Source organism: Strongylocentrotus purpuratus, unplaced genomic scaffold (genome assembly GCF_000002235.5).
Source record: "Strongylocentrotus purpuratus isolate Spur 01 unplaced genomic scaffold, Spur_5.0 spur5_scaffold_3, whole genome shotgun sequence".
Lineage (NCBI taxonomy): Eukaryota > Metazoa > Echinodermata > Echinoidea > Camarodonta > Strongylocentrotidae > Strongylocentrotus > Strongylocentrotus purpuratus.
Window position 1 is genome coordinate 1,493,666 of NW_022145609.1, and position 21,180 is coordinate 1,514,845.

Below are 21,180 nucleotides of genomic sequence, written 5' to 3' on the forward strand. Positions count from 1 at the left end.
CAATAAAAATCGCCCTGTCCAATTTTCGATGCTAAGATTCGCTCTCGGTAGTTTGAAACTCGTACTCGCAGTTCATTCCTACACACGAAGCCGTACCGATTAATTATTGCGAGTACGAGTTTCAATGGGACGATTTATCTGAGCAATCAGATCCTTCTCCACATTATCTTCTGCTATGATGATCACCCATTGATTGCTCTTTGGATGGATGGACGGATACATATTGCCTCTGAATCTGATCGCTGACAACCTAAGTCTGATATTTTAGAATTTGTGGAGAGCTAGGTGTAGACCTTAGTCTATGTAGATCAGTGAAGTTACATGATGTAAGTGTTGTTGAGATTAAAGATAAACTTGAGTTCTGGTAAAATTAAAAAAGAAAATGAATTCTCACAGAATCTAACGAAACTTACACTGAATGTTCAGATTACAAATAAATGTCATGTGCCAAACAATTTTGGAAGAAAATGTAGATCTAGAGTCTATAGACGTTCTACTATCTAGAAAGATAAGGAAATCGGGTAGTACTACTACTAGACCGAATTTTCCGTCTCTTTCGTTCGTTAGCCTCTTATTGGGGTAGGGTCGGCTCTCTCTTTAGAGACGGAAGCCGTTTATACACATGTCCTTGCTAACGCCACGGCCAGTCCTGGTCGTAGCGTTTTGCCCCCAAAATCCCCCAAAATGTCATTTTACCTCGAGCATGTTATATTGTAAATTAGGCCTAGGCTATAATAAATCAGTTCCACTTACCAACTTGACTGAAATAATCAGTTTAATAGTCCCTTTTTAGGAAATTATGGGTCAAAATCGAAATCCATTTTGAAAATCTTTTTCAACAGTCTATTCCATGGCCATCATCAAGAATCTTGGTCCACTGCTCAAGGACAACAGTCAATTGGGTTGAACAGGATCTGCCACTGCGAAAGCCGTACTGGTCGTCAGTGAATAGGTGATTGAGTTCTAGGTGTCGGATCATCTTGCTTCGAATAATCTTCTCCATTGTTTTGCAGATAATTGATGTTAGACTCACCGGCCTATACTGCTATAGTTCCCTGGTAGGCTCTTTTTTCCCTTCTTAAAGATTGGGACCACCGTAGCTTCTTTCCATGTTGCTGGAACGCTGCCTTCTTTGAATAGTCGGGAAAAGATCATTTGAAGAGGTTTTCCAATCTGGTGACACGTTTCTTTCAAAACTCTGGAGTGTAGACCGTCTGGGCCTGGTGATTTGTCTATGTCCAATTTAGATAAAATGTCCACAATTACTTCCTCTGTAAACTCGACATCGTTTAAGGATGATTCTACTTGGTAAGGATCCATGTCTGGAGCATTCACCAAGTCCTCTTCTGTAAAAATACTTCCAAAAATTGAATTGAGGGCATCTGCTTTCTCTTGATCATTCCTCACCCAGTTACCATCTTCCATCTGCAGGTCAGGAATTCCTGTTCGAGTCTTGGTTTTACTCTTTACGTATTTCCAGAAGGACTTGGCATTGGTTTTTACCTCATTTGCAATTTTACTCTCAAAGTCACTTTTGGCATTCCTTGTCATGAGTGTTGCGGCATTTCTTTTGTCAACATATGAGCTCCAATTTGTATCAGTCTTTCTCTTGCTGTATTTGTTCCATGCCTTATGTTTGTCTCGTACTGCCTCTTTAGCGCTGCTGGTCATCCATTCTGGTCTTTTCTTTTGAGATACTCTTCTGATTGGTATGAGGTCCTCTATACAACAAATCATTGTCTTTTCAAAATGATTCCATGCCTCTAAACCAGAAAGGTTATTTAGGTCTGTTTCCCAGTCAATCATTTCTAGTCTTCTCCTCATTTCATCATAGTCTCCGTGATAGTAGCTTCTCTTTTTGCTGTTCTCCTTCTCTGAAGAACTTGCATTTACCTCAAGTCTGAATTGGAGTACTACATGATCACTCTTACCCAAGGGTGGGTTGGTGTCAATGTCATGTATTGTGTCTTCGTCTTTGGTAAAAATCAGGTCAAGAGTACTCGGGTCCTGTCCATCTCTGTATCTAGTGTTGCAGTGAATGTGCTGATACAGAAATAAGTCTCTGACACAGGTTAGGAATGTGTGACTTCCTCTCAAGTTACTGCCATTCACCGTGTCGTTATCCCAGTTGATTTCCTTGTAATTGAAGTCACCCACTGCAACATAATGTGTGTATCTCCTTTCACATGACCTCTTGAGTAGGTTACATAAGTTATCATTGTTTTCACTTACACTGGACGGGCTCCTATAGATACATCCAATAAGAAGAGAGGATTCCCCTATCGTTATCTCGACCCAAACAGATTCATCAAAGTTTTCATCTAGGTCCACCAATGATCCTGCTATACCATTTTTCAAATACATGATAACTCCTCTCCCATTCTGTTTACATCTCTCTGGTAGAAACATCTGGTACCCATCAAGGTTCAATTCGCATGGTTGAATTCGTTCAGGCGAGTTTTTTGGGTAAACCTCAGTCAGCGCAATAATATCTGGATTGGTGTTCAAAATCAAAGTTTGTAATTCTTCTCTCTTATTTAGAACAGAGTCACAGTTTGTATACATAACTGAAAGGTTAAAAGGAGTGCTTTCGTGCTCTTCTCTACTAGTGCGTGTGCGTGTATGTGCAGTGCTGGTGTTGTGGTTCTGGTTTCTATGCAGGTTCTTCGCCGTGGGGACGAAAAGTCTGCTTTCTAATCTGTCCATTCCTGATGACAAGGTCATTCTCTCCTCTTTCTTTCCTTTCCCTGAGTTCATTTCTAAGCTTCCTGTACTCTTCTCTCTCTGTCTTGGTTCTGTCCCTCGATAGCTGCACAACGCCCTCGTCATATGCACTAAGGTCTAGTTCACCCTTTCTGAATTTCTGCAAGATTTCATCTCTCATGGCCTGGTTGTTCATTACTACTTTGAGCGGTCTAGTTTTAGTGTCTTCTTTCTTCCCCAGCCTGTACAGCGTTCTGATCTCCAGACTTTTATTGGGTAAACGATCGATCATTGCTCTGATTTTCGTTTCGTCGTCTCTTTTCCTTGTTGCTGGCTCTCCACTAACTGACTCTTGTACTCCAAAGAAAATTATGTTAGTTTTTCTCTTCTCTTTCTCGTCTATTTCATCGAACCGTTCTTTCATCACTTTGTTCATAATTTCATATGTTTCGGCTTTATCAATTTGGTCTGGATTAGCCATGACTGAGCTACCTTGTCTGTCAAACATGTCTCGCATCTCTTGCCGAAGCTCTGAGTGAGACTGGACACACCCTGTCTTGCACTCATGCATCTCTTCTCGCAGCTCAGCCACACTGGATTCCAACTTGGTGTGTTGTATCTTCAGCGACGTCATCATCGTCATCATACTTTTTGCTGTCTTGTTGCAAGTTTTACAGTACCAGTGTACACCATCATCATCTTCGTCAAGTTCACTTATAGTGTTGTACAGATTTGTGGATATCTTTTGACAGGTACAGTGGTACCAAAAGTTGCAAAGTTCACATTCTAAAGCTGCATCATCATCCAGTACAATCATACCACAGCTTCCACAACTGAAATTGTCTTTGTTCTCTTTCCTACCTTGGGCTTGGTTGTGTTTCTCGTTTTTATCAGTTGCTGAAGTCTTTTCATTTACACTTCCTTTACGTCCAGTGTTCCTGCTGACACTTGTCTTTCTGCCTCTGGTGGCCATTTTTTTTTTTTTTTTTTTCTCTCCCTCCAAACAAAGCCAAAGGTAGAGATCAAATCTAAAATCTCAAGTTGGACCAGTAGACCTCTCACAAAATCGTGGTAAAATCCTAAATGCACTGATACTGGAATGCTATGGAGCTCCCTGTGGCACTATTAGCTCTTGGTAATTGTCTAAAATACGAGTGTCCACGTCAGAAAAGCCTTTGGTGATATGAAACTCAAACGAAGTTCCCGTTACTTATGTATGATATCCGGCTAGCACGTTATCTTATCCGTCTCTGCTCTGTCTCTGACTTCGAAAAGGAGCTTCTTTCACAATTCAATCGCATTACCTGAACTCGAGTTTATTTTTAATATTAACTGATATTATTTGTACCAGGGTTGTTTGATTTAAATCATGTCGATTTAAATCATTTAAATCACTTGATTTTTTTCAAAAAAATCACTGATTTAAATCAACTTTTATGAAAAAAATTAGTTTTCTCTATTTTCTCTTCTTCTTAACAGATACTTTCAATGTAATCATTTTCATTTCTGTTCCACATGCTTTAGAGATACTTTAAAAGAATGATACACCCTCATGGAGTCTGATTTAACACCACTGTTTTATTTTCAAATTGTAAAACAAGCAAAACTGATGAAAACAACAAGTTTCTAACGAAGTAATGATAAATAACTCTCTGTATGTACACCAAACTGTTAAATCTTCAATAAAATAATATATAAAATCTACAAAGGTGCTCAAAGTCCACAACTTGGATACTTTTACAAAACAGCTGAACTACTTGTATGTACCTCCTTCTTGTTACTATTAATACCCATTCTTTCAATTACTTAAGTTGAAGGCATATGTGTACATTTGATAAGAATTACATGTATATTTGCATGCTTGTGTATTTTCTTATCAATACCCATACATTCAATTACACAATTTCAAAGTACACATGTACAGTATACTTAATAAGTAATAATTTAAAAATGGGAAAGTTGCTGGGCAAGTGTTACTGTATGCAGCAATACAACTGCTGTGCTTGCTTGTTCATGTAATAGTTTGAAAAAACAGCACATCAATGATGTGGTGGACAGTGGTGCTTATCCTGCATCTTGCAACGAAATTTATTGAAGTTTTATTTGGAACTGAGGTTACACTGTAATGAAAACATAAAATGTGTATTTTGTTACAAGCATATCAGGAAGTGCCTATTGCAAATCTGGTTAAATATTACATTCAAATTAGATGTTAACGTACAGACTGATATAAAAATTTCAAGAGTTTAAATGTATACATAATACATAACATTACTTGGGCTTCCATAAAATGTCCCTCTCTATAATGCAAATAAATTAAAAAAAAAAAAAAAAAATTACCTGTATATACAGTGTAAGTGGATTATTGTGTCAAATAGTACAATACACAATGTTCAAAAGACTACTTGACCACTATTATTGGTGTAAAACAGTTTAAATATAGTCTAAAACTTGTTAAGTGTGACCATTATTTTTCGTTGGAAAAAAATCAAAAAAATCTGATTTAAATCATAAAAATCTGATTTAAATCAAAAAAATCAACAACCCTGATTTGTACTTGGTAACTTGGTTGTTGTTCGGAAGGAGTGCTACTTTAAACTTTGCTGAGTCAGTCAGGGATAGCTGTGTATGGGTCCCAAGCAGCAACTGCGTAATCTAAGTGTGGCCTAACGAGGGTGAGGTAGAGTGAGGCAGTGATGAAAGTTGCGTCTCAGAAAACTCAATACCCCTATAGCTTTTGTTGTTGCGAGCTGAGTTTGGCCATTCCATCGGAGGTCGTTCTGGATCACAACACGTACAAGGTACTTTGTCTGCTTACATTCTTCCTGGGCAGCGTTTCTCGAAACCGTCATAACTACAAGTTCACCGACATCCCATTGAAACGCGTGTATTAAGTTTAACACGCGTTTCAATGGGATGTCGGTGAACTTGTAGTTATGACGGTTTCGAGAAACGCTGCCCAGGGTGACACCAAGGAGGTTGTATGAAGATTTACCCGGTTTCTTCTTCCTGGTGACACGCATTGATTCACACTTTTTGGGGTTGAATTTCATGCCCCATTTCTGAGACCACTCCATTGCATCTAGGTCTTGTTGCAGGAAGTCTACGTTGTTTACTGATTTAATTGGACGGTACAGCATGCAATCATCTGCAAATAGCTTGGTGGTGCTTTTGCCTTTGTCGTGAATGTCATTTGTAAAGAGCAAGAACAAGTTGGGACCGAGCACAGTTCCGTGCGGGGTTCCACTTAGAACTGGCTTCCAGTCGGAATGTTTTCCGTTAACACATAGGCCTACACGTTGTAGTCGTTTTGTAAGGAAATTTGTCACCCATCTTAAGTTATCTGAACGGATTCCATAATAATCTAGCTTGTGAAGTAACTTCTGGTGGGAGACGACATCAAAGGCTTTAGAGAAGTCAAGTGTTATCAAATCTGTGGTGGCTTTTTCATCCAGGTTCTTTGCCAGGTTGTTAATTGTCAAAATAAGTTGAGATTCACATGATCTGTGTCTCCTAAATGCATGCTGATTTTCTGCAAGAATATTGAGTTCGCTAAGGTGGCTCATATCAATAATATGTTCTAATAGTTTACAACAGGTACTCGTGAGTGAATTAGGGTGGTAATTTGCTGGGTCAGTGGTAGAGCCCTTCTTAAAAAGTGTAAACATTTTTTTTTTTAAATCTAGATCTAGAATCTAGATCTAGATCGTCTTATTTGGTTAGGGTCCTACCCAAATAAAATAAGAACGAAAGAGACGGAAAATTCGGTCTAGATCGTCTCTAGCCCACTCCAGCAAAGCATAGAGAGTCAATCTGTCAATGCCAATGCGTATTGACCTCTAGCACTGCATGCTTGCTGTGAGGCAGGTATTATTATTATTATCATTATTATTGTTACTATAATTAATTATTATTATCATCATCATCAACATTATTTATTATCATTATTTGTCACGTTAATATAGTAGTAGTAGAATGGTTTTATTAGAACAACTGCAAAATGGTAGCCCGAGAGCTATTCACAACTTATTACATATTCAATCCTTGCAAACAAATTGATGATACAAATAGAATAGATTTGTCATTATTATTATTTTTGTAATTATTGTTAAGTGAGGAATATTCATATTTTAAATAGAAATTGAGGCTGATCAAGTGAGTTTATAATAAGTAAATACTGAACATTTTTTTTGATTTCGAACCATAATAAACTGCAAATTGAAAGCCTATTCATAATGCTACTCGATAATGTTATTCAACATAGTGGACCACAATATTCTTCAATGCATTGTACCGTTTCCTTTCAACCAAATCGTCGCTGTTTTCACGAAGTGACGGTAGTGGAAAAAAATTGCATTCACTTTGCGTGACGAAATGTACCAGTATCATGAGCTGAATTCTTTTCTTTTCTTCTTCATATATTAAACGGTATGTAACTAAAACTTGGAATAATGATATCGTAGGGTATTATTTATTTTCTTTGCTCATGATACTGGTACATTTGGTTGAAAGGAAACGGTACAATGCAATTGATGAATAGCGAAGTGGCAAGATACAGGCCTACATGTACATGCATTCAATTTGACTGGAGTTATTCATTGTATTTACAAATGGAAAGCGGGACAAAGGAATTAAGGAATCGTGAAGTTCGAGCCTTCATTGATCTGTACCGCTTCCCCGATCGCATTAGGGTATAACAAGATGAAGGGGGTGATTACCATTTTCAAAAATTTGGGATACCTGTTTCAGTATTGTACTAAAGCATTCCTGTTTCAAATCTGTCACTTCGCCAGTCATCTTGCCAGCATGATTAGCTATTCTCCGCGATTTCCAAAGATTCTCCTGTCTGCACCCACAATACCAAGCCGCACAACTAAAAAGCATTACACTTCCTTTTACTGACTAGTAGAATAACCTCAGGATGGTTCTGTCATCATGGAACAAATTCAGTTTTCGTAGAAAGTACATTCGTTGTTGAGTCTTTGCATACAGAGATTGGCATTGGTCTTTCCATGATAGTTCATTATCAATTATAATGATAGTTCATTATCAATTATCAATTATTGTACCAAGGTACTTAAAACTCTTGACACTCAGTCGATCCTCTCCTTTAAACATGATTAGATTTGCGTGACCTTTGTTTGAACGAAAACTCGAAAGTCATCTCTTTCGTTTTTAACTATGTTTATTACCAAGAAATTTTCTTCACACCAATTCTCACACATGAATAACTCCTCCTGTTATTTACGTTCATCATTGCCATGGATCATGCCAATGATACCTGTGTCATCAGCATATTTAACAATTGAGACATTGTCATTTGACGAGATACAATCATTTGTATACATGATGAATGATGATGCTGACAGCACGCAACCCTGGGAGAACCTGTATTCATAGTAACGTAATCAGACAAAACATGCAGTTTTACTCTTTGAATTCTGCCCTTTAGAAAATCATGAAATCAAATGAAGAGCGAGGAGATAATGTCAGAGATGCTCATGCTCATGCTGGACACCCGAACGGTGAAAACAGAGTCCATAGAAATATTGATTTCTTATGGAATCTTAAAGCTATTGATGCTGTTTCTCGCAAGTCGCGACATCATTATAATTATAGGCAAAATGTTTAGTGAACTCCCATACCGCTCTCTTCAGCGGGCTTTGCTTGACTTTCTGACTTTGCCTATTCAGCCCTGATCAGGGCCGGGCCAGGCAAACGCTGCGTAGATCAACTCATGATAGACTTGGACTCCCATAAACTTCTCAGAGTATCTGATAAGTTTATTTCACATTGATTTAGCTAATTACTAATAAGGATTCAATGAAACAATAGAGCTGTTTGATATTCATTTGTAATTCGTAAAGATATTTGAATGTAAGAACCTATTATGAAAAAACAAAGTGATTATATACATACCATGTTCAGAGCACGTAAACACATGTGTAGAAGCAACTGGTGGCTATAGCCTCTACATACGATGATGGCATCAAGTCATTTTCTGTTTTCCATGAGATTATTTCCAGGTTTTGATGCTTGTGAATTCAAGCTTTCAAACAATTATTTCTCCTCTGCATGACATTTTGTGAGCGAATACCGGGTAGTACTATTAGAAGCAATTACTGTATTCTATGGCTCATAAGCTTCAGTTTGATATATTATTTATCCATTTCATTTTTCAGGTTGGATATGGTCTTTAATTTGTCCCTGGTATTTCAGTGGTTGCATATACTACCACCACTACTACTACTACTACTACTACTACTACTACTACAACTACTACATGTACATGTACTACTACTACTACTACTATACTACTACTACTTCTACTACTTCTACTACTACTACTACTTCTACTACTGCTGCTGCTACTACTACTACTTCTACTACTATAATACTACTACTATACTACTACTACTACTACTACTACTACTACTATTCATTTTCAAATATTGGTAGTACTCAGAATATGATTGATTTCCCACAAGAAAGCTTTATTCAATTTTCTCCATATGTTCCCCTTGCAAGAAAATCAAGTACTATTTGTAATATCCTATAAAACACCTTTGTTTTCTTGCTATTTTCAGGGAATGTAGGTCTAAAACAAGAAGCAGATGTGAGGACTTTGAATTCAGTGCAGATCTGAGGGAAGCAGAGACTGTCCAGTCATTTCCAGAAGTCAAGCGAGAAAAGGAGAGAGGGACACTTAATCAGCACCAAACCACATATAGAAGTGTAGCAGAAAGTGTCCATTTAGTCCCAGAAGATATGAGCAAGCAAGTAGCAGAGAGAGGGGCATCAAATCCTCTCAGAACAACGGATAGGAGTGCAGCAGAAGGTGTTCAGTCAGTCCCAGAAGATATGAGCAAGCAAGTAGCAGAGAGAGGGCCCAGAGGGGCATCAAATCCTCTCAGAACAACGGATAGGAGTGCAGCAGAAGGTGTTCAGTCAGTCCCAGAAGTTAATGCCAAGCAAGAAGTTCAGAGTAGGACCTTGATTTCACTGCATTCTACAGATATGTGCATAGAAACATCACTAGGACATACATGTACTAACAAGCAAGAAATGGAAAGTAGGAAGTCCAACTTTCTGCGACATACTGGAGAGAGTGTAGATGAAACTGCACCATCAGTCCCGGATCACATTATGCAAAGAACAGAGAGTTGGACCTTACATACTTCACCACCTTCCAATAGGAGCTCAGAGGAAACTATTCAATTAGTTGTAGGAGTTCTCATCAAGCAAGAAGATGAGAGCAATGACGTTCATTACCTGTCACCCATGAATGAAATCACTCCATCAGCCATTGAAGTTCTCAAGGGAGAAGCAGTGACCTTTTCAACTACCGGTGGGAGTGGAGAGGAAATCGCTCAGTTAGCCCTCAAAACCAACATCAAGCAAGAACCTACAGGAGATAGTGTAGAGGAAGGTGTTTTATCAAGTCTAGAAGGTATTACTTAAATTGATATTCCAGTGAAACCTGTATACAAAGTATGCCTGAGTCATTACGTTTGTTTCCTGGTTGTCCGTCCGTACGTCCCGTTCTCGTGATCGCGTTATCTCAAGAAAAAAAAAAAAAAGAAAAAAAAAAAGTTTTTTGTTGTTGTTTTTTTTTTTGTTGCCGAAAACCCACGCGGGGAATGATTTTCATTTAAAATCGAGGTGCGGTTAAAGGCGCTGATTTGTGCTTGTAAACTTGTCACAAATAATAGTAACAATGTCGTTTTTAGAAGAATGTGTATGATCATTAATGTAAATTGAAAACAATAGAGTACCTACATGTAGGTCCTAGGATAGAACCTTGTGGTACACCATTTGTGATATACAACAAATTGAGGAATTATTATTATAAACTACATATTGAGATCTATTAGAAAGATTACTTTCAAACCAAGATGACAGACAAATGTTAGTGTTGTTGTAGTTTCTGAGTGTTGAGTCAACACACTGATTACTGAGCTGAGAGACATTGCCAGGCATAGCGCCATAATTTTTTTTTTTTTTTTTTTTCTGTACCTGTGTATAAGGCGCACCCCCGACTTTCAATTTTTTTCGGCGGCAAAAAAGTGGGCCTTATACACGGAGATTTACGGTATAGGCCATTTGTACCCTGTGAGGGGATGCTACGCTTAGATCACTCATGTACTTTCTTACACCGTATCTGAGGTGTCGATGACATGAATGTTCTCTTTTTCTCCACCAGGTGATGTTGTCGACAAGGGACAAGACAAGGTAATACGTGGAATGTCAATCAACAGTGGAGGTAAATCTCATCTTTGTTCAGATTGCGGCAAGGTGTTTTCCACAACAGATCAACCCGACATTCATCTGAGGACACATTCTGGAGAAATTCAGGAGCTACATCAATGTCCATGTTGCAGTGAGAGATCATGTCAGGCCATTCATCCCCTTCTCCACTTGAAATCACACGCCGGAGAAAAGACATATGAATGTTCACACTGTAAGAAACGGTTTTCTATCAAAGGCAATCTAACCCAACACCTCCTAACACATACATGTACAGGAGAAAAGCCATATGAATGTTGTTATTGTAAGAAAGGATTTGCTCTCAAAAGTATTCTAACCATCATCTCCGAACACACACAGGAGATAAGCCGTATGAATGTTGCTATTGTAAGAAAGGATTTTCTCAGAAAAGTACTCTTAACCGTCATCTACGAACACATACAGGAGAAAAACCATATGAATGTTCACACTGTGAGAAAAGTTTTTCTAACAAAAGCCATCTCAGCCAACACCTCCTTACACATACAGGAGAAAAGCCATATGGATGTTCACACTGTGAGAAAAGTTTTTCTGACAAAGGAAATCTAACCCAACATCTCCTAACACATACAGGAGAAAAGCCATATGAATGTTGCTATTGTAAGAAAGGATTTGCTCTGAAAAGTACTCTTAAGTTTCATCTCCGAACACATACAAGAGAAAAGCCGTATGAATGTTCACACTGTGAGAAAGGTTTTTCTAACAAAAGCAATCTAACCCAACACCTCCTAATACATACAGGAGAAAAGCCATATGAATGTTGCTATTGTAAGAAAGGATTTGCTCTGAAAAGTACTCTTAAACGTCATCTCCGAACACATACAGGAGAAAAGCCATATGAATGTTGCTATTGTAAGAAAGGATTTTCTCAGAAAAGTATTCTTAATCGTCATCTACGAACACATACAGGAGAAAAGCCATATGAATGTTGCTATTGTAAGAAAGGATTTGCTCTGAAAAGTATTTTTTAAGCATCATCTACGAACACATACAGGAGAAAAGCCATATGAATGTTGCTATTGTAAGAAAGGATTTGCTCTGAAAAGTATTCTTAACCGTCATCTACGAACACATACAGGAGAAAAGCCATATGAATGTTGCTATTGTAAGAAAGGATTTTCTAGGAAAAGTACTCTTAAGCTTCATCTCCGAACACATACAAGAGAAAAGCCGTATGAATGTTCACACTGTGAGAAAAGTTTTTCTGACAAAGGCAATCTAACAAAACACCTTCTAACGCATACAGGAGAAAAGCCATATGAATGTTGCTATTGTAAGAAAGGATTTTCTAGGAAAAATACTCTTAACCGTCATCTCCGAACACATACAAGAGAAAAGCTGTATGAATGTTCACACTGTGAGAAAAGTTTTTCTGACAAAGGCAATCTAACCCAACACCTCCGAACACATACAGGAGAAAAGCCATATGAATGTTGCTATTGTAAGAAAGGATTTTCTCAGAAAAGTATTCTTAAGCGTCATCTACGAACACATACAGGAGAAAAGCCATATGAATGTTGCTATTGTAAGAAAGGGTTTTCTAACAAAAGCCATCTCAGCCAACACCTCCTTACACATACAGGAGAAAAGCCATATGAATGTTGCTATTGTGAGAAAGGATTTTCTCAGAAAAGTACTCTTAACCGTCATCTCCGAACACATACAGGAGAAAAGCCATATGAATGTTCACACTGTAAGAAACGGTTTTCTATAAAAGGCAATCTCAGCCAACACCTCCTAAGACCTACAAGAGAAAAGCAATATGGATGTTGCTATTGTAAGAAAGGATTTTCTCAGAAAAGTACTCTTAAGCGTCATCTACGAACACATACAGGAGAAGAGCCATATGAATGTTCACACTGTGAGAAAGGATTTGCTCTGAAAAGTACTCTTAACCGTCATCTCCGAACACATACAGGAGAAAAGCCGTATGTATGTTCACACTGTGAGAAAAGTTTTTCTGACAAAGGCAATCTAACCAAACACCTACAAACACACACAGGAGAAAAGCCATATGAATGTTCACACTGTAAGAAAGGGTTTGCTCTGAAAAGAACTCTTAACTGTCATCTCCGAACACACACAGGAGAAAAGCCATATGAATGTTCACACTGTAAGAAAGGGTTTTCTCGGAAAAGCAATCTTACCCAGCACTTCCGAACACACACATGAGAAAAGCCATATGAATGTTGCTATTGTAAGAAAGGATTTTCTCAGAAAATTACTCTTAATTGTCATATCCAAACACATACAAGAGAAAAGCTGTTTGAATTTTCACACTGTAATAAAGGGTTTTTCTAACAAATGCAATCTAACCCAACACCTACAAACACACACAGGAGAAACGACATATGGATGTTGCTATTGTAAGAAAGGATTTTCTCAGAATACCGGTAACCGTCATCTATGAAAACACACAAGTGAAAAGCCACACAAATGTTCACACTGCAAGAAAGGGTTTTCTCAAAAAAGTCTACTCAATCGTCATATACTACAAGAGACAAAATTGTGAGAAAGGATTTTCTCAGAAAAGCTCACTCAATCGTCATACACTAAGTTAGTGGATGAGGATTGAGTGAGCTAACACACAGAGGAGAGAAGCCATATGAATGTTGCCATTGTAAGAAAGAATTTTCTCAGAAAAGTCTACTCAATCGTAATACACTAACACACAGAGGAGAGAAGCCATATGAATGTTGCTATTGTAAGAAAGAATTTTCTCAGAAAAGTGAACTCGATCGTCATCTACAAACACACACAAGAGGAAAGCCATGAAAGAATGTTGCTATTGTAAGAGAGGATTTTCTTGGAACAGTCATCTAAACAATCATCTCTTAAAAACACACAAGCGAAAAACTTTATGAATGCTCACTCTGCGAGAAAGAGTTTTCTCAGAGAAAAAAAAATCTCATCCAACACCTAAGACACACGGGAGAAAAGCCATATGGCTGTTCACATTGTAAGAAAAGTTTTTCTGACAAAAGCAATCTCAGCCAACACCTACAAACACACACAGCTAGAAAAAAGCTACCGTATTTGAATGTTGCTATTGTAAGAGAGGATTTTCTCAGAAAAGTCCTCTATATAGTATCTCCTAACACACACAAGAGAAAAGCCATAAGAATTTTCTCACTGTCAGGGAAGTGTTTTTATTTGAAAAATGCAATCTTACCAACACCTAGCAACACACGGAGGAGAAAAGCCATATAAATGCTCACGATGTAAGAAATGATTTTAAGAGAAAAGCAATCTCACCAAGGACCTACAATTACACTTCGCTTTTACCCTCCACCCCCCCCCCCTCCAAAAAGAAAGAAACCCTGTACATTTGGTTATATAAACCTTTCTTTTACTTTTAACTCAAAATATGAAGAATATTCTATATTTAAAAATGTGAATTGGTGAATAAAAAATTAATTATATTTTGGCATATTCATATTCATATTTTCTTGGAACACAATCCAACAAATTCTGACGCAATTTGAAGTGATAGATCACTTATGTACTTTCTTACACCGTATCTGAGGTGTCGATGACATGAATGTTCTCTTTTTCTCCACCAGGTGATGTTGTTGACAACAGACAAGACAAGGTAGAACGTGGAATGTCAATCAACAGTGGAGGTAAATCTCATCTTTGTTCACATTGCGGCAAGGTGTTTTCCACAACAGATCAACCCGACATTTATGTGAGGATACATTCTGGAGAAATTCAGGAGCTACATCTATGTCCATGTTGCAGTGAGAGATCATGTCGGGCCATTCATCCCCTTCTCCACTTGAAATCACACGCCGGAGAAAAGACATATGAATGTTCACACTGTGAGAAAGGATTTTCTAAGAAAAGTACTCTTAACCGTCATCTCCGAACACATACCGGAGAAAAGCCACATGAATGTTGCTATTGTAAGAAAGGGTTTTCTAACAAATGCAATCTAACCCAACACCTCCTAATACATACAGGAGAAAAGCCGTATGTGTGTTCACACTGTGAGAAAAGTTTTTCTGACAAAGGCAATCTAACCCAACACCTCCGAACACATACAGGAGAAAAGCCATATGAATGTTGCTATTGTAAGAAAGCATTTTCTCAGAAAAGTATTCTTAACCATCATCTCCGAACACACACAGGAGAAAAGCCATATGAATGTTGCTATTGTAAGAAAGGATTTTCTCAGAAAAGTATTCTTAACCGTCATCTCCGAACACATACAGGAGAAAAGCCGTATGAATGTTGCTATTGTAAGAAAGCGTTTTCTAAAAAAAGCAATCTCAGCCAACACCTCCTTACACATACAGGAGAATATGGATGTTCACACTGTGAGAAAATTTTTTCTGACAAAGGCAATCTAACCCAACACCTCCTAACACATAAAGGAGAAAAGCTGTATGTATGTTCACAGTGTAAGAAAGCGTTTTCTACCAAAAGCAATCTCAGCCAACACCTCGTAAGACATACAGGAGAAAAGCCATATGGATGTTCACACTGTGAGAAAAGTTTTTCTGACAAAGGCAATCTAACCCAACACCTCCTAACACATACCGGAGAAAAGCCATATGAATGTTGCTACTGTAAGAAAGGATTTTCTCAGAAAAGTACTCTTAAACGTCATCTCCGAACACATACAGGAGAAGAGCCATATGAATGTTCACACTGTAAGAAAGGATTTGCTTTGAAAAGTACTCTTAACCGTCATCTCCGAACACATACAGGAGAAAAGCCGTATGTGTGTTCACACTGTGAGAAAAGTTTTTCTGACAAATGCAATCTAACCCAACACCTCCGAACACATACAGGAGAAAAGCCATATGAATGTTCACACTGTAAGAAAGGGTTTTCTAAGAAAAGCAATCTCACCCAGCACTTCCTAACACACACATGAGAAGAGCCACATGAATGTTGCTAGTGTAAGAAAGGATTTTCTTAGAAAAGCACTCTTAATTGTCATATCCAAACACATACAAGAGAAAAGCTGTTTGAATTTTCACACTGCAAGAAAGGGTTTTCTCAGAAAAGTCTACCCAATCATCATATACTACCACACACGAGAGAAAAGCCATATGAATGTTGTTTTAATTTTAAGAAAGGATTTTCTCAGAAAAGTCTACTCAATCATCATATACTACCACACACAAGAGAAAAGCCATATCAATGTTGTTTTAATTGTAAGAAAGGATTTTCTCAGAAAAGTCTACTCAATCATCATATACTAACACACAGAGGAGAAAAGCCATATGAATGTTGTTTTAATTGTAAGAAAGGATTTTCTCAGAAAAGTCTACTCAATCATCATATACTACCACACACAAGAGAAAAGCCATATCAATGTTGTTTTAATTGTAAGAAAGGATTTTCTCAGAAAAGTCTACTCAATCATCATATACTAACACACAGAGGAGAAAAGCCATATGAATGTTGTTTTAATTGTAAGAAAGGATTTTCTCAGAAAAGTCTACTCAATCATCATATACTAACACACAGAGGAGAAAAGCCATATGAATGTTGCTTTTTTAAGAAAGGATTTTTTCAGAAAAGTGAACTCAATTGTCATATACTAACACACACAAGAGAAAAGCCATAGGAATGTTGCTATTGTAAGAAAAGATTTTCTCAGAAAAGTATACTCAATCGTCATATACTAACACACACAAGAGAAAGCCATAGGAATGTTGCAATTGTGAGAAAGGATTTTCTCAGAAAAGCCTACTCAATCGTCATATACTAACATACACAAGAGAAACGCCATAGGAATTTGTCACTGTCAGGAAAGTGTTTTTATTTGAAAAATGCAATCTTACCAACACCTAGCAACACACAGAGGAGAAAAGCCATATAAATGCTCACGATGTAAGAAATGATTTTCTCAGAAAAGTATATTTAACCGTCATCTCCGAACAAACACAAGAGAAAAGCCGTATGAATATTCACACTGTAAGAAAAGTTTTTCGCACAAAGGCATTCTCACCCAACACCTCCTATTACACACGGGAGAAAAGCCATATGAATGTTGCTATTGTAAGAAAGGATTTTCTAAGAAAAGTACTCTTAAGCGTCATCTCCGAACACACACAAGAGAAAAGCTGTATGAATGTTCACACTGTCAGAAAAGTTTTTCGCACAAAGGCAATCTAACCCAACACCTCCTAACACATACAGGAGAAAAGCCATATGAATGTTGCTCTTGTAAGAAAGGATTTTCTCAGAAAAGTACTCTTAACTGTCATATACTAACAAACGGGAGAAAAGCCATAAGAGTGTTCACAACTAAAACACACATAGCCGAAAAGCCATATGTTCACATTGTAGTAAATGGTTTTCTTAAAAAAGTATTGTTAAATATATATGTAAGAAAAGTTTTTCTAACAAATGCTATCTCACACCCAACACCTACAAACACACACAGGAAAAAAGCCTTATAAATGTTGCTATTGTAAGAAAGGATTTTCTCAGAAAAGTGCACTCAATCGCCATATACTAACACACGGGAGAAAAGCCATAAGAGTGTTGCTATTGTGATGTTCTGTTAAAAAAATGTTCTGTACTGTCGTTTAACACATACAGGAGAAAAGCCAATTGAATGTTCACAACTAAAACACACATAGCCGAAAAGCCATATGTTCACATTGTAGTAAATGGTTTTCTTAAAAAAGTATTGTTAAATATCTCCAAATGCATACAGATGAAAAGCCATTTCTTTGTCTCCTCTGTAAGAAAGGATTTTCTAGGGAACATTATTACTGTTCATATTGAGAAGGAAGAATTTTATTTTAACCACCCTCTCAGTTTATAGAGAAGCCATGTTATAGACAAAAGTCTTCTGAATGTTTTAACGCTGCATATCCTAATAATAATAATAATCCGTTTTTTATGTAGCGCTCAATACACCGATCCAACGATGTGCCTACACACTTTACAGATATATTATTACCCCGGTCATCGGATTCAGGCTTACCCGCACACAATGTGTGCACATTTTCCACTCCCTGGGGAGCATTCCAGCCAGCCGCCATTTTACAGGCGCACACTTGCTCGTCCAACCACATGAACATTCGCATCCTACCGGGTACCCATTTAACAGAGTAAAGAGTATTAGGTGGATGGTAATAAGCTCGGACGGCAAACTTGTTAAAAAGCAAAAATTCTACTAATTCTAGGTCCAATATCATGTATGTGTAACAAAGGCAAACTTAGACCTCAGAATAACTTTAATTTTCTCTGTTAAACTCAAGCTTTAACACAGTTTAAGCCTATAGCATCTGGTTTAAACTTCAGTAGCCAATATGGTTTAATAATGTTGGCAATGTCTATTGTTTTGATTGAGAGTACAACACTGATTTTGCAATTACAGGTATTGTATCAATCAAATAGACCCGGTCTAGTACGTAAACAGGTTTCCTTGCATAATTTGAATACTAGGACACTGCTAATGTTCAAATTTTACAGATAGGAAAAAGGTGATATATTATCTACAGAATTTGATGTTGGCTGTAAAAGGGATACATTACCTTATAGTCTCTTCAACAAGACATTTTACTGTACACTGAGAATTCATTTATGTTGCAATATATCTTTGTATAAATAATATATGATCGAAGCTCATATTTGAATAGAGTATAGCCACATGGAACCCCTTGCGTCAAGAGCAAACCATGTCTTTGGTGATTGTTAATCCTGTTTACATGTATTATTCGTATTGCTAGTCAGTGTTTATTTTCTATTGAATTTTGATTCCTTAAAACCTTTAGAAATGCATCTTTCAGCTTCGTAATATTGGATTTTACAGCTCATTTTCTTTTTTTTAAATAAATATCCTTTATTCTTGTACTTTTGTACAAAACAAAAAATGTTTGTAAAGATTCTTTAAATCAAGTTCGGTGGTCGAAATCCGAGTTAAATGTAAGTTGGGGAGAAGTTAGAGAGAGGGGGTCGGGATGGGTGGGGTGGGGTTGGGGTGAATTAAGAGATGGCTGGGGTACAGAGAGAGAGAGAGAGAGAGAACGAGAGAGAGAGCATGAGAGAGGTGTGTTGGGGAGAGAGGGAGAGAAAGGAGTGGGTTAAGAGATGGAGCGTGTGAGAGGGGTGGGTTAGGAAGAGACAGAGACAAGAGTGAGAGAGATCGAGAGGGGTGGGTTAGCGAGAGAGACGGGAAGAGAGGATCGAGGGAGCAATAGAGGGAGCGATATGAATAAAGAAGAGAGAGAGAGAGAAAGAGAACTTTACTTTTTTTAAAGCATCGATCAAGCTTGGTATATTAGAGGTCAGCTTTGGTTCTCCACTTCAACTTCCAATACTTGATGGCTGTGATAAAAAACGTCATCTGGTTGTACTTCCTCATCAGTGTAACGATGACGCAGTGCATATAAACCTTTCAACGCTGCCTGGGCCAACAGCATGGCCAGACAGACGCCGGGGGTAAGAGGACATTTTAATTTATTTTTGGTCCCGAAATTTGACCGATTGACATTCCGTTTCGTTGGGGGGGGGGGGGGGGGAGAGGGGTGTGGTAAGGTCTTCTTTTTTTAGGTCATCCATTGCAATTTTTTTTTTTTTTAATTAATCAATGGTTTAAAGGGGGGGTTAACCCAACCCCCCCCCCCCCCCCTGCGTACGCGCCTGCCCACACGTAGGGCATATATTTTTTAAACACTAGATATTATCACCAAAATGAATACATGCATGTAATTTACACGGTTACATAAAACATGATCGCAATTAAATTCTCAAACCAAGATATCTATGGTTTTCTTTGAAGGCGTCGATGTGAGGCACCCTCTAACAGTGATTAACAGTAAATTCTCCCAACCAGTGAATTTTCCCAACCGTTTTTCCATGAGAAAAATACATAAAACAGGCTATATAAAAATCTGTCAACACGTAATTGTCTGGAATGGAATGTAGAGCCATTTTATTGCTATGTGACGATTTAATTACATTCACCTAAAGTAAAATGTCCTTGTCTTGATGCTGAACAGGCTTTGACAAGTAGCAGAATAGTAGAATAATATAGTTAGGAGAATTTCGATCAGATCAGTTTTTCCCAATTTGTACCATGAATAATACGTTTTTCACTCAAATTTTCAGATTATCTTTAATTGTACATCTAGCATTGAAGTCACTACCTTAGCACTCATCTGAACAATGTTACAAATTCCCTTTAATTACCCCTTTTCATCTCTGATACCCATGCATGCTCTGTTCATTTTAACATGCCTCTTTTTCTAATTATAAAGGCCCCCTTTCACCTCCGATAAAAACCCCTATTAAAATCAACAAATACACAATTTACTTTATAGGTGCCCCTTTTTTCATTCTCATAAGTGCCCCATTTCATATCTGGTCATAGTGCCTCGATCTTTGCAGGTGCGATAAGTGCCCCTTTTCACCTGTGATAATTTCCCTTTTAACAATTAATGATTATGTGCTTATTTTCTTTTCTCATAAGGGACCTACCCCCCTTTCATTACTGATGGGTGTACCTTTTCTGTCGACAATAATAATGCCCATTTAAAAAAGAAGCCAACGACTGCGACCATCGAATACTGGTCTTAGACAAGACCGAATTTTCCGTCTCTTTCGTTCGTTAGCCTCTTATATTATTGGGGTAGGGTCGGCCGGTGTGGTAGGCGATTTGTTCCGGGTTCCGCGGAACAAATCGGCGCGCCGATTTGTTCCTCGGAACGAATCTACTGGATCGACTCGTTCGCAGGTACGTTCGAAAGCCGCCGTTCTTATCCGACATTGGCCGAACGTTTCTGCTTATATAATCGCGTATATTTTTATTACTTGTGTCGAATAAACATGGTAAAAATAAATTTTAGCTTTATCTTGATACTTTTGTATTTATTGTTGGAATGAAAACCAATATTATTTTTTTTGAAATATTACTTAATAATAAGGTTTATAACCTCGTACGGAATTACCCGCGCGCGGTACGAAAAATAAATAAATAAATAACCTACTGACTAGTATATGCGCATAGAGTACATGTATATCATATGCATGCACGCACGTGCATACTCGGCTCGGGGGGGGGGGGGGGGCAGGCGATAGTTTTCTGATATTAGGCCTACATGTACGTGAAAATGTACGTGAAATTAGTGGTTTCCAAACAAGGGGGCGCAACAGATCTGCCACTGTATGTAGCGGAATGGGGGGGGGGGGGGGGGGGGGGGGGTATAGACACACTATGCT

At 37.9% G+C, this 21,180-nt stretch overlaps 1 protein-coding gene across 2 annotated transcripts; it reads left to right on the top strand.

Moving 5' to 3' along the window:
* Positions 1–43: 43 nt before the first annotated feature.
* On the top strand, positions 44–16,967 carry LOC100888460 (zinc finger protein 345). Of its 2 annotated transcripts, XM_030996302.1 has the most exons (4): positions 44–326; positions 9,291–10,153; positions 10,907–11,164; positions 14,553–16,967. In XM_030996302.1, the coding sequence occupies exons 1-4, from the start codon at positions 322–324 to the stop codon at positions 15,869–15,871; spliced, it is 2,445 nt and encodes an 814-aa protein (XP_030852162.1). In that variant the 5' UTR covers positions 44–321; the 3' UTR covers positions 15,872–16,967. The 2 variants fall into 2 exon arrangements, with proteins under 2 accessions (XP_030852162.1, XP_030852163.1); XM_030996303.1 differs by lacking the exon at positions 10,907–11,164.
* Positions 16,968–21,180: the final 4,213 nt, after the last annotated feature.